The sequence below is a fragment of the Grampus griseus genome (assembly GCF_964374135.1).
Source record: "Grampus griseus genome assembly, chromosome: 16".
NCBI classification, from domain to species: domain Eukaryota; kingdom Metazoa; phylum Chordata; class Mammalia; order Artiodactyla; family Delphinidae; genus Grampus; species Grampus griseus.
In genome coordinates this window covers 6,712,405-6,724,886 of record NC_139010.1, presented here as the reverse complement: position 1 = coordinate 6,724,886, position 12,482 = coordinate 6,712,405, and the positions used below count along the sequence as shown (strand labels likewise).

Here is a 12,482-nt window from a genome sequence, read left to right as displayed (position 1 = left end):
ATAACCATACATACATATACACACGAAAAAACAGAAGTCAAATTCCAACTGTGACAAGTGCTTCAAAGCAGAGGGTCACAGTCCTGGCAGCCTGTAACAGGGGACTTGGCCTGGTGAGGTGGTCAGTGAAGGCTTCCCTGAGGTGGCCGTCGAGTGGAGGTCTGAAGAATCGTAGCGGTAATAAGCCAGAGAGGAATGGAAGGAAAACCCAGGCAGAAAGATCAGTGTCTGCAAAGGCCTGGGGTGGGTGGGGGCCTGTGAGTCACTCAACCGAGAGAAGTTCTGTGTTGCTGAGCATGAAGGATGAGGAAGGGGTTAGTGGGAGGTGAGGATGGAGAGTGAAGTGGGGAGCAGACCGCACGGCGCCCCTGGTGTGACCGTCCACGCTGGGTTGATCAGGGCTGTCCTAGCTTCTTCCTATGAAGGATAACTTATGGGACCCTATTACAGGCGATGTTATAAAGTCGTCTCTATCTTAAGAGCCCTGAGAAACCACTTTGAATCCTGGGCTGGGGGGTCCTGGACGGCACCTTCCCCTTTTCCGTCTGGAAAGCTTGTTCTGGCTTTGAGGTAGAGAATCGGTGAGCGAGCAGGTCCCAGTGGAGATGCGTAGGTGAGTCACATGGCCACTGTGGTCACCTCCTTGAGAAATCATGGAGCTTGGAATAGGGCAGGGGTCATGGGAATGGAGAAAAGTAGGAAGATGCAAAAGAATACTTGAAGAAAGTAAAATTGAGAGGCTTGGGTGGGAAGGAGTGGGAAGAAAGATCCCTGGGTTGTGGCCGACGGGATGGTGGTGCCGTTGGCCGAGGTGGAGAGCGGACGTGGGGACCTGACCTGGACCACTGCAGGGGGGAGCATCTGAAACATACAAGAGATGTTAGGTCCACGAGGAGGTAGACGGGTCGAGGGCCCAGGCCAGAGATCTCAGCTGGAGGTAGGAATTTGTCAGGTGTCTCGTTTAGACAGGAACTCAATCCATTTGTGCAGGTGACATTGACCAGAAAGAGTATAGCGGGAAGAAATAGGAGGGTGTCACCACCCTGACGGGCGAAGTGTCTGAAGATCTGATTCACCCCTAATCAACAGACAGCTCCCTGTCTCCCAGGTCAAGCACGTTGGAGTCGGACTCACTGGGTCTGTTATTTCTCGTCCTGTCTGCAGGGAGCGATGGCAACAACCTCAATTCCATCTTTTACGAACACTTGACGAGGGCCCTCCAGGAGTCCCTCTGTGGAGACCTCGTCCTTGGCCGATGGGGTAACTACAGCTCTGGAGATTGCTTTATATTGGCTTCAGACTACCTCAATGCTTTCGTTCACCTGATTGAAATTGGCAATGGCCTTGTCACCTTTCAACTTCGGGGACTGGAATTCCGAGGTAAGAATCTCTTTATTGTCGAAGTTGTCGGCAGTCAGTCATTTGAGTTAATTACCATGCGAAGCTTAATAAGAAATCACCCTTAAAAAGGAAGAGTGGAACGCCTGTCCTACGGGATGAGAATTAGGGAACTTGCTACAATCACTTTGTTCCATGTATTTGGATATAACTAAACCCCAGTCATCTGAGGTAATAATAAGGTGAAACGTCTGGTGTAAACCTTCAGAGGCGCAAGTCAGGGTTTTGGTTTCATTCCTTCTGGGAAAAACTCAGCAGCAATAAGCGGGTGTGGACCATATGGAACCTGGTTCCTTGGGTTATGAGTGTCATGGTCTATTGTGGGTGAGTCATTTAGTGTCTCTTAGCTTTTTTTTTTTTTTTTATCATCTGTAAAATGATAATAAGAATGGCTGCCTCATAAAGTCGTTGTGTGATTTAAATGAGATCACGTACGAGCAGGCACTACACGAATGCTTACTGCCCTGTGGTGACTGAGTTGGCCTGAATCTTGGAAGTGTGACTCTGTTTTTTCCATGAATCAGACGCTGCAGTTGTGTCGCGATCATGCAGGGATCAGCGTCACAGATGTACTCATGGGCCCGTCTCCTGGGTTCTTTGTTTATCCTTGATTCATACACGCCTTTCTCCAATACAGCCCTCCCTCTGTGTCAGGCAATGTTCTAATGCTGGGGATGCAGTGGGCACGTGACCTTGAGTGTTACCCTCATGACGTGGAAAATGAACAAGTAGACAAATGAGCAAGGCAGTCACAGCTTGCAGAAAAGGTATAAGGAGGTGAATAAGGGTCTGTGACCGAAATCACTGCAGAGGGTGAGGAGGTGGTACATGAGATGGGATCGTCAGGGAAGGATCCTGAGGAGAACAGGAAGAAGAACGTTCTAGGCCCAGAACTGGGAACTGCTGAATGTCTGAGTCGGGAGCAACTGGGGAGGAATGACCTGACCAGAGAGGGTGGGAGGCCGGGTCATGGGGGCCTCCTGGCCAGGGGAAAGGGCTGCATTTTTCTTCTGTGCACAGTGGGGAGCCATGGAGGGTTCTGGAAAGGGGGATGACTGACCTAGTTTGCACCTGAAGAGCTCGTTCTGGTAGCTGTGCGGAGAGGGTGCCAGAGGGAACAAAAGCAAAAAAGGGGGGACCGCTTAGGAGTGTCCTGTAGTCACCCCAGCAGGAGAAGATGCTGGAGGCACAGACGTGCTAGGAGGCTCGGAGGTGGACGGGCCCACGTGTTGGGGTGAGGGAAGCCGGAGTGCTCAGGCTGCTCCCCGCTTTCTAGGTTGAGTGCCTGGTGGACAGGGGTGCGTTTACTGAAGCTGGGAAGCCTGAACGAGGAGCAACACTTTTGCATTTGAGGATGCAACCAACAGCTCCATTTTGGGTACTTTCAAATGCGCTTGATTCATCCAAGTGAATACATGAGGTAGCTAGTTGGGCGTATGAGTCTAATATTCACTTGGGAGACATTTATTCAGCACTGCTAGTGTGTCAAGCACTGGCTTAGGTGCTTCGAGTACAGAAGTGAAGGCCCCGCCTTAAGGAGCTTGGAGCCTCGTCGCAAGGCAGACACGCGATGGGCAATTACGGCTCAGCGAGGTGAGCGTGAAGGTGGACTGTACATGGGATGCTTGGGGGCCAGAGAAGGGGCACTGCAATCGGACTGGAGTCTGGTCAGCTCGACAGAGGAGGGAACAGCTGGTGTGATGACAAAGAGGCACGAAGGAGCCAGATGTGGTTTCCAGGTGGTTTGGGAAGAAGGGGTCACAGAAAATGCTAGAAGGGTAAACAGGAGTCAGGTCATGGCCATCCAGAACCTCACAGTGACTAAAGGACACCTTTCACCCAAGAACAATTGGCCATTTCTTAACTTTTTAAAAACTATTACCTGAAGAGGATTCTTGTGCATCCTTAGAAATTCTAGGAATCTAATTTAGGGAGATTATTTTGGAAAAGGTTTTTGGGCTGAGGGAGTAATGATCAGATTGTACAGAAAAGAGAGGCAATGTTTCCCTGGCATTTTGCACAAATACCAGAAAATGCCACGGAAGGTGGTGGAAATTGTGTCTCTGGTACAATAATGCAATAGAATTGCCTATTTTGACAGCTTCCTGTTTTTCCCGAAATTCAAAGGAAGAACTTTTAAGGTTTGCTGAGTTAAATCTGAGTTTTTGTTATAGCACAAGTTCTATGTGGCTTACAGCTTTTTTCGCAAGTTAACCCATCTTTGAATTGAAGGGGCTCAAAGTTAATTAGATTCTAGAAGTCGGCCAGCCCCTCATCACCAACAGGGGTTCTTTTTTTTTTTTTTTTGCGGTACACGGGCCTCTCACTGTTGTGGCTTCTCCCGTTGCGGAGCACAGGCTCCGGATGCGCAGGCTCAGCGGCCATGGCTCACGGGCCCGTCCACTCCGCGGCATGTGGGATCTTCCCGGACCAGGGCATGAACCCGTGTCCCCTGCATCGGCAGGCGGACTCTCAACCACTGCGCCACCAGGGAAGCCCAACAGGGGTTCTTTTTAAAAAAATTTTTTATTGATGTGTAGTTGATTTACAATGTTATGCTAATTTCTTCTGTACAGTAAAATGACTAAGTAATACACATATATACATTCTTTTTTATATTCTTTTCCATTACGCTTTATCCCAGGAGATTGAATATAGTTCCCTCTGCAGGGAACCTTGTTGTCCAACAGCAGGACCTTGTTGTCCATCCATTCTCTATGTAATAGTTTGCATCTACTAACCCCAAACTCCTAATCTGCCCCTCTCCCTGCCCCCTCCCCCTTGGCAACCACAAGTCTGTTCTCTATGTCTGTGAGTCTGTTTCTGTTTGATAGGTAAGTTCACTCGTGCCATATTTTAGATTCCACATATAAGTGATATCATATGGTATTTGTCTTTCTCTGTCTGACTTACTTCACTTAGTATGATAACCTCTAGTTGCATCCATGTCACTGCAAAGGCATTATTTCATTCCTTTTTATGGCTGAGTAGTATTCCACTGTACATATGTACCACATCTTCTTTATCCGTTCGTCTGTCGATGGACATTTAGGTTGTTTCCATGTCTTGGCTGTTGTGAACAGTGCTGCTGTGGACATTGGGGTGCTTAAGTATTTTTGAATTATAGTTTTGTCCGGATACATGCCCAGGAGTGAGATTGCTGGATCATATGGTAACTCTACTTTTAGTTTTTTAAAAAATCTCCATACAGTTTTCCATAGTGGCTGTACCAATTTATATTCCCACCAATAGAGTAGGGGTTTTTAATCTACCACAGTGAATGTTTTGGTCTCACCTCATACGAATTGTTTTCTTTTTTGACTTAACCATTCATGTCTAGGGCTGGCTACCAGCCCTGGCCCCTTCGTGCGTTCAGCCTCCAATGGGCGGGATGAGGCATCTTCACAGCTAGGTGGTCTCCGGGCTCCAAAGGGGGGAACACAAACACTGCAAGGCCTCTTATGGCCCAGCCTCCAGGACAGGCACCAAGTCACCCCTACCATCTTTCATCGACCCCAGCCAATCCCAAATACAGCTCAGATTCAAGTGGTAGAAAAGGGGCCCTGTCACACTGCACGAGTCACTGGGGGCCAATCTTATAACAACATACCAGACTCCAGAAACGTCACTGGGTGAAATATGGAAGGAAGCTGGGGACCAACATAGATGTGTTGGGCGCAAGACAGAGGCAGTGATCGTGTAAAGTGATTGCCCAGGAATGATGTCTTGAGAAAAAAAGCCAGCTAGCCTTCCCCGACGCCCCTCACTCCTGTACAATACCTCTTCCTTGATCTAGTTCTGCTGGAGTTTGGAACACAGGGCTATTGAGAGGTCATATACCTTGATGAAATCTAAATTATGCTTTTGTTGCAGGAAGAAACCAGTTGACCTAAAAAGCCCGTTCTGTGTTCTGTCTCTTTGCACCATCCAGTACCGTATTCCCAGGGAAGATCTTATTTTCTTTTTCCTCTTTGGGTATTTCTGCAAGATATATTTTTAGAACTTCACTTTTCTTTCCGTTTTCCCATCTTCCCAAATAGCAGGCTTTATTTTGGTCAAATTTTCGCCTCCTTCAGCACAGCCTGGGGCAGTCAAAATACAGATGCGTTAGGCCTCTCTCCCGAAGCGTACCAAAGCCACCAGTGAACAGATGAGCTGCTCCCAGCACACGTCAGCTCTGACTCAGGAAGTGAACAGTACACCCTAGAGGAAGCGTCCGCAAGGCCGGGGGGCAAGAACGTGCATCCGTCTTTCTCTCACTGAAAGGGATGCATTTGTATCCCTAGGAATTTTTAGTTGCAAATGACAGAAATCATCTCTGGCTAACTGAAGCAAGAGAAGGGTTTATTGGAAGCTATTACACGGGGCACAGACTCGCCGAGATGGCTGGGGAAGCAGGCTTGGTGGCTATCACGCGAGAGCCTGAAATCACACGGCGGCGCTGAGCCTGTGAAGGGGTTGCACGTCGGCTGGTGGACCCAGCACTGCCCTCACGTCACTGACGTCATGACCCTGGATATTGGATGCTACTGCTGTTATCACTTCTGCCCCCAAAACAGAATGAATGGCCTCTGCCACCACCTCCCTTCCCTTCCAGAACGCTTTCCACGCGAGCCCTGCTTCTTTGTGTCACTAGCTCATGCGTCCGCATCTGGTGTGGGTGTGTCTGACGGATAAGATGCTGAGGTCGCACGCATGTGCTCTAGATGCAAAGGAGAGGAGGACAGAGAGGGTCTGACTTTTCAGTTCCTGTAGCAGGAGGTGACGACTCCCTCTCGCCGAGACTTATAACATGGGTACATTCGTTGCTGTCCTGCTAGTTGCTGTAATAGTTGAGTCCCAGATCTCAGGGGCTGACACAATAGATGTTTATTTTGCATTCACATAGAGTCCGATCAGTGAGAGGAGGTGGTGGGGTGAGGGGCTGGTACCATTCCACGCTGCCAGGGATCTTGGGCAGTAGAAGTTCTGCCTGTTCCCTAGCGCACTGCTTTTGGGGTCACCCTGGGCTTCAGTGTCAAGCTGGCAGAGAGTGGAGGATTGCGTGAAAGATTGTTACGGGCCAGTTCTGAACCTGGGATGCATCATTCGCTCTTAAATTCTGTTGTCCAGAATTGACATGACTATTGCGTTGGCCGAAAATTTCCATAACATCTTATGGAAAAACCCGAACGCACTTTTCGGCCAACCCAATGTAAGAGAAATGTTGTCTAGCTGAGTACCCAGGAGAAGAAGTAAAAAAGTTTGGTGAACAGTTAGCTGGTCTCCGGCACTGTGGGTAGTTTCCAAACAGAATAGGGGTTCAGATCCTGGGTAGCCCAAAAGATTGATCAGGGTTCACGGTACATCCTATTTCCACTGGATGGTGCTATAGTGAATGATTGATACCAGTTCAAATCGAGAATACAAGCAAAGAAGTCACGTTCTCTTCTCCTCCTTTTGGCCTGTGCATCCCAGAATACAAATACAATTTTTTGTTGCTGAGCGTGTAATGAAACAGGACTGCACAGCTGCTCTTGGGCTTATGGGTATCCCTCGCGTTTACCCAACCAGAGAGCCTTGAAGGAAACCATTCAAGAGTTGGCTTTAAATCTAAGTCGAGGAAACGGATAATGCACTTTAGAAGGTCCACAGTGTGAGGGGCACCAAGTTCAAGCCTTTGCAAAAGAAGCGGAATCCGTTGGATTGGAAAACGCATTTAACCATAATCCGAGTAGGTAGGCACAGAAAGAAGGGAAAGTGAGAACTGATTATCTGTTCAGTCCATGTCTGTTCTTTGTTAGTCACCCAGGTGACCTAGGTGGATGGGTTATTTCTCTAAAAGAGGAGAAACATGAATGAGGAGGAGAGAGCTGCCATTAAGAGCAGTCAGGCAACTTGAATACTGTCTTTAGAAACGAAGAAGAGAAGAACCAAGCATAGGAGCAAAAATAAGCGCATTGCAGGGAATCCTTTATGACATCCAAAGCGCCCTCTCACCTGTGCAGGTGACCTCTACCCTCAGAACGGCCATAATCCCAGCGCTTCCTCCCCTTTAACTAATGGGGAAATCCAGGCTCCCGGAGATGAATTCTTATCCGAGGCTCACAGCTACCTAGTGGTAGAGTTGGGCAAACCCACACGCCTCTCTTAACTTCTCTTTCTACCTGACCGTTTCCTGTTTTTACATTCTACCTTTCGGGTATTTGTTTGAAATTTGTGCTATGGTGTTCATTCGGTTTACTAAACACTAAGTAACTGGGGTATAATGCCTTCAATCACTTGTATAGCCTTGCAAAAGTTCCATATCATTTTCCCAGTTGCACAGAAAACGCCACTTTAGGTCAGGATGTTCAACTGGGCACGCACGCGACTTGGCTTCTCAGAGTGTCAGTTCCTTCATCAAAGCCTCGGTGTGATTATAAGTTCTTTCCAGCTCTGACGGCCCATCAGTCCAGGAGATATAAAATGCTTCCACCATATCATGACTGGGGGAAAGTTGAACTTCTCCCTGCTGGAGTTTGTTATAATTTCCTCCCAGGGAAAGGGTGTTGCTGGTAGATAGCCCAGTGCTTGGAACCACGGCTGGTGTCAAGGGGGAACGTTCAGTAGCTGCTGGCTTCCTGCTGGGACAGGGTCACCAAAGGCAAGGTGGACATGCCTAAGCGTTAGCCCACCAGCTGAGGATTAGATCGGGCATCAGAAGCATTTCCATGACGACGAAGTGGTATGGAGGAATTTCAGGCCAAGGGAAGAGGAGGACTTGCTATGTGGCAGGTGATGGAATCCGAAGGGCTGGGAGGATGGAACCCACGGTGAGGCGTTAAAGAAAAGGCGTGAGCGTGGGAGGAGTATGGGGTAGGGAAGTAGTCCATCCCCAGCATGAAGAGTGCACTTGAGATCAGTGATCATGACTTTAAAAGAAGACCCGTTAAGAGTGCTCGTAATTTTCCCTAAGCCACATCCAGCTTCATGGGTGCAGGTGTGAAGGGAAGAGGTGGAGTTAATCAAGGCTGGGGTTGAGCCAGATGAATGTCGTGAAGGCAAGGACAAGGGTGTGATAGTGATTTTGATGCCTGGCCGTGGAATGTAAGCTGAGAAAGAAGGGCAGGGAGGGTGTGAGAGAGGTGGAAATACCACCTGGGGAGAGGACTTCCTGGATCTGGGGAGGGTACCAGGATGGTTGAAGTTGAAAGTGCAAAGGAAATGGTTGCTGGAGATGACGAGGTTTGGAACAGATACTTACAGAGGGGAAGCACTTTGGGGTAATCCGGGTCCAGGGTTACGGTCGGGTGGAAGGTGAGATCATCGGAGGGTGGACGTCAGGTCAGGATGTCAGGTGGATACTGAAGTCCCAAGAGTGATGGCAGGAGGTACGTTGCAGAGTGACCGCGAGCCAGAGCCAGCATCTCCACGGAAGGACTGGACGTAACCTAGAGGGGCTGTAGAGGATGTCAGCAAGAGAGGGTTCGGCAGGTCCAGTGTGTCCCCTGAAAGCATCAGCTGGAAGTACTCCTGGGAGGCGTGTTCAAAGCAGTCCGTCCCACTGGGGAGCACTGCAGACCCATTGGGCAACAGGAGGGGCCGTCCTTCCAGCCGAGCGCCTAGAAGAGAGGGGAGTACATTCAGAAAAGCTGGGAAATATATCATGAGCCCCAGGGGGGCACAGAGAAAGAATTTCAAGGGTCTGTGGCCTGGGTGCGGAGGAGGTGATGATTACACTGGGGTCAGAAAATGTAACTTCTAGAACAGTGTGGGAATTCGACTGCAGGGCTCCCTGGGCAAATGGCTTGAGCTGCAGTGAAACAATATTTTCTCATGGGACGATGAAGCGGAGTCTGTCATCTGAGGCTGCGTCACATGCGTGGCAAGTTTCGAGGCTGCTGAAATGAAATTTATTTATGCGTGTGGGTATGCCTGCAGCCTTCAATATCCTTGTTAGTATAGGACTGCTACGTTTTATCACAGTAAGATCTGTTTTCCAAAAATCATCTTAGGGGAGATATTAGGAAATTGTGTGTTTACATACACAGACATATATATCACATATGTATTTATTGTATTACATATAATAAATATATATTTAAGAGTCATTTGATAAAGTGGGTTTTTGGAACACTCAAGAAAAATGATATCAGAAATGCAGTATGTTATGTGGACGTTTACCTCTTCTATTATTTGTGGAACTACATTTTTCTCTGCTGATTTATTCATTTCTCACTATTTCCTTGCAATGAATGATACTGCATTTGTATATATTTTCTACGTTCCCATGTGATCAAATATTTCCAGTTTTTGTTCATATCCTAGTTCAAACAAGAAAACATAACCAATGCACATTACTCTGTCCTTTTATTTAAAACAGAGGGGCGGTGGTGAAAACGACGTTTGCTCTTAGGTGTTTGTATGTGTAGATTGTGAATCTTTGCCATCAGGACGAGATGCTGAGCATGTGGCCACACAAGGTGGGCAGTCAGTCAGTGTTTGTTGATAACAAAACAATAAGTAATCACTTGACAACCAAAGCCAGTTTACTTTCAGTGTTCTCGCACAGTTTGTACATTCAGTTTTTTATTCCTACAGGCTAGGAAAAATTGACTAAGCCAGGTTCTAACAGGTTGTGGGACCCTCGAAGGCTGGGCCTCCTGCCTTTCTCCCCGTGCACTGACGGGCTCATGGAGGGATGCCAGGTAGAGGTTGGTGGAGGGAGGAAGGAGAGACAGTCCGAAGTTTCTTGAGCACCAGTTATGTGCCAGGTACCATAGTAAGCCCTTTGCATATATTATCAGAATATTCTTCGTAAGCAGTCTATACAGCAAGTAGGTATTATTATCTCTCTTTTAGACATGACATAATTGGGTGAATGAGGTTTAGTAAGTTGCCCAAGGCCACAGAGTCGCCAGTGGTGGCGGAGGGGTAAACGCCTAGATGTGGCAGACTCCAAAGTCCATGACCTTTGCAGTAAACCCCTCTGCCTTGGAGGGAGGAGGGAGGAGGGAAGGAAGGAAGAAAGGAAAGATAAATAAGGAGACGATATGGGGAAAAGAGAACAAGTAACCATTTTTTGGTTGTTGAAATTCAAAATTAAAACTTTTACCTGAATGTGCGGCTAAGTGTTAATATGGCATCGCCTCTCTTAGCAGCTCAGTTTCTTGAACTGCCAACTGCCTTAGCAAGCGTGAAAGCTGGACGGCTCCTGCAGAAGGAACGTGGAAAGCAAAGGCATAGTTAGTTATCAGGACGTAACCCCACATTACCACTGGGTCTGGAAAATATCCAAAAAAATGAGATATATGTTCCTGTCTGTGTGCAATGTTATCAGCCCTTTCATAGTTAGGCTAACACCCCATAATCACCAGCCTGCGGGGACATTTTAAAAATATCTGGGTAACCTAATCTTATCTCAAATTAATCCAACCCAAACGCTTATCCTAACCGGCTAATCCACATAGAGCCATAGCTCTCACTAATCTTGGAACTAGCTAGAATTCTGTCTTCTCTAGGGCAACATCTAGGTCATTAGCAAGTCTTTACTTCTTTTGTCTACCCAGCTTGAGGAAGCTGTTAGGTCCCTAGGTTCCAAACTTCACCCAGGAAATAATAGGTTCTCCACTCAGAATTCCTCAGCGCGTATTTTCCTTCATTTCAAATTGTGTGACATGTTAGTAAACGGACAAAGCGCTGCTTGTCCAGATGGCGAGTCTGGGAAAGGAGAGGCGCTTTCCTGGTGAGCATTACAGAGTCTGCATGCTGTAGCTGTCAACACTCAAAACACAGAGTCCGTGGGAGAAAAGCCAGATAATACAACTTTGAATGAAACATTAATCAGAAAGGGACCAACTCAGTAAGGTTGAGTGCATTGGTTTTCTCACGGAAATGGACCAGGCGTGGAGGGAAACATGTCATTCACAGGTATCATTATTAGGTATATTTCAACTTTTCTTCCGCTTCCTACCTGCCCCGTGTAAGCCTCCCCGTGCACTGCGTGATTTTGTTTATTTCATTTTCTCCTGTGGGCTGGTAGAAAAAAGTAAATTCAGGGAACTTTTGCTTGTCATTGGTCAAGGCTCATGAGACACTGTGTGATAAGGGGAAAATACTGATTTTTAAATTCAAAAGACCAGACCCTTCTACTGGACAAGTTGCTTTTAAGACTCAGTGTCCTTATGTTTAGTAGAAAAAATTACGTCTGCGTAACCAGGTTGATGTGTGCCATCCGTGAGATGCTATCAGAGAAGTCACTTTTTAAGTTGGTACGTATCCCGTAAAAAGATGAGGTATTGACATAAAAATTCTCTGAGAAAAACTGTTAGACCACATTCAAAATCTATCCTGCCAAACAGCTCATGAAAGAAGCTGTATTCCTATGGACAGATCTTAAAGCAAATTGAGGGTCCTTGGGAGAGAAAATTGTTATAATAAAAAACCTCTGCTATCCCCACAAAATCACACATGCTATAAACTATTTTAACATACTTTTCTTCCACTGCACACTGAGCAAATACACTTCTCCTAGGTTCTCAGTGTGACACTTAAAAGACACTCGGGTCGGATGTGGCCGAAGGAATGGAAATTGGGACTGGGGAGAAATTGTCCAATAAAAGAATAAAAAACTAAACTCATCGGTGTCTCGACAGGCCAACCCTGTTCCTTGTTTTAGTTCTGCTCTGTGGCCATTTCTCCATCTTTAAGGTTAGATTAATTTAAAGCGGGTGATTATCAAATGGATGTTTAGCAACTAGCAAGTAGGAAGTGTAATGGGACAGATTTACATATAAACAGACTATTGTTATAATAAGTATTTCTTTCCAGAAATTAAATCTGGTGATGTCCAGCAGATACAGGGTCATCTCCCAGGGCAGGTCGCTGGGGATAGATGACCTGCATGTTCCTGTAGCCTCATGTTCTAAGATTCTGTCCCAGAGAACTAGCATGGGGTGGAGGAAGGGCTGAGAAAGCCATCTCCATGACATTGAAGCTGCAGGAGAAATTTTGGGGAAAAAATTCCACCGTGACCTTCTAGAAATGTCAATCCTTCAAAAATTTTTAAACAGCTTTCTCTGACATTATTTCATTTGGTCACAAAATGGCCCTTGATCTAACCA

The 12,482-nt window shown here is 47.0% G+C and overlaps 1 protein-coding gene across 2 annotated transcripts in view; it reads left to right on the top strand.

Annotated features, from left to right (window-relative positions):
* PCNX2 (pecanex 2) overlaps positions 1-12,482 on the top strand; it is a gene marked incomplete at its 5' end in the record, with an annotated part of 272,510 nt that overhangs the window by 216,622 nt on the left and 43,406 nt on the right. For both annotated transcript variants that reach the window (XM_082673815.1, XM_082673816.1), the window contains one exon: positions 1,165-1,380. In XM_082673815.1, the coding sequence (XP_082529941.1) occupies positions 1,165-1,380 (216 nt within the window). The remainder of the gene's footprint in view (positions 1-1,164; positions 1,381-12,482) is intronic.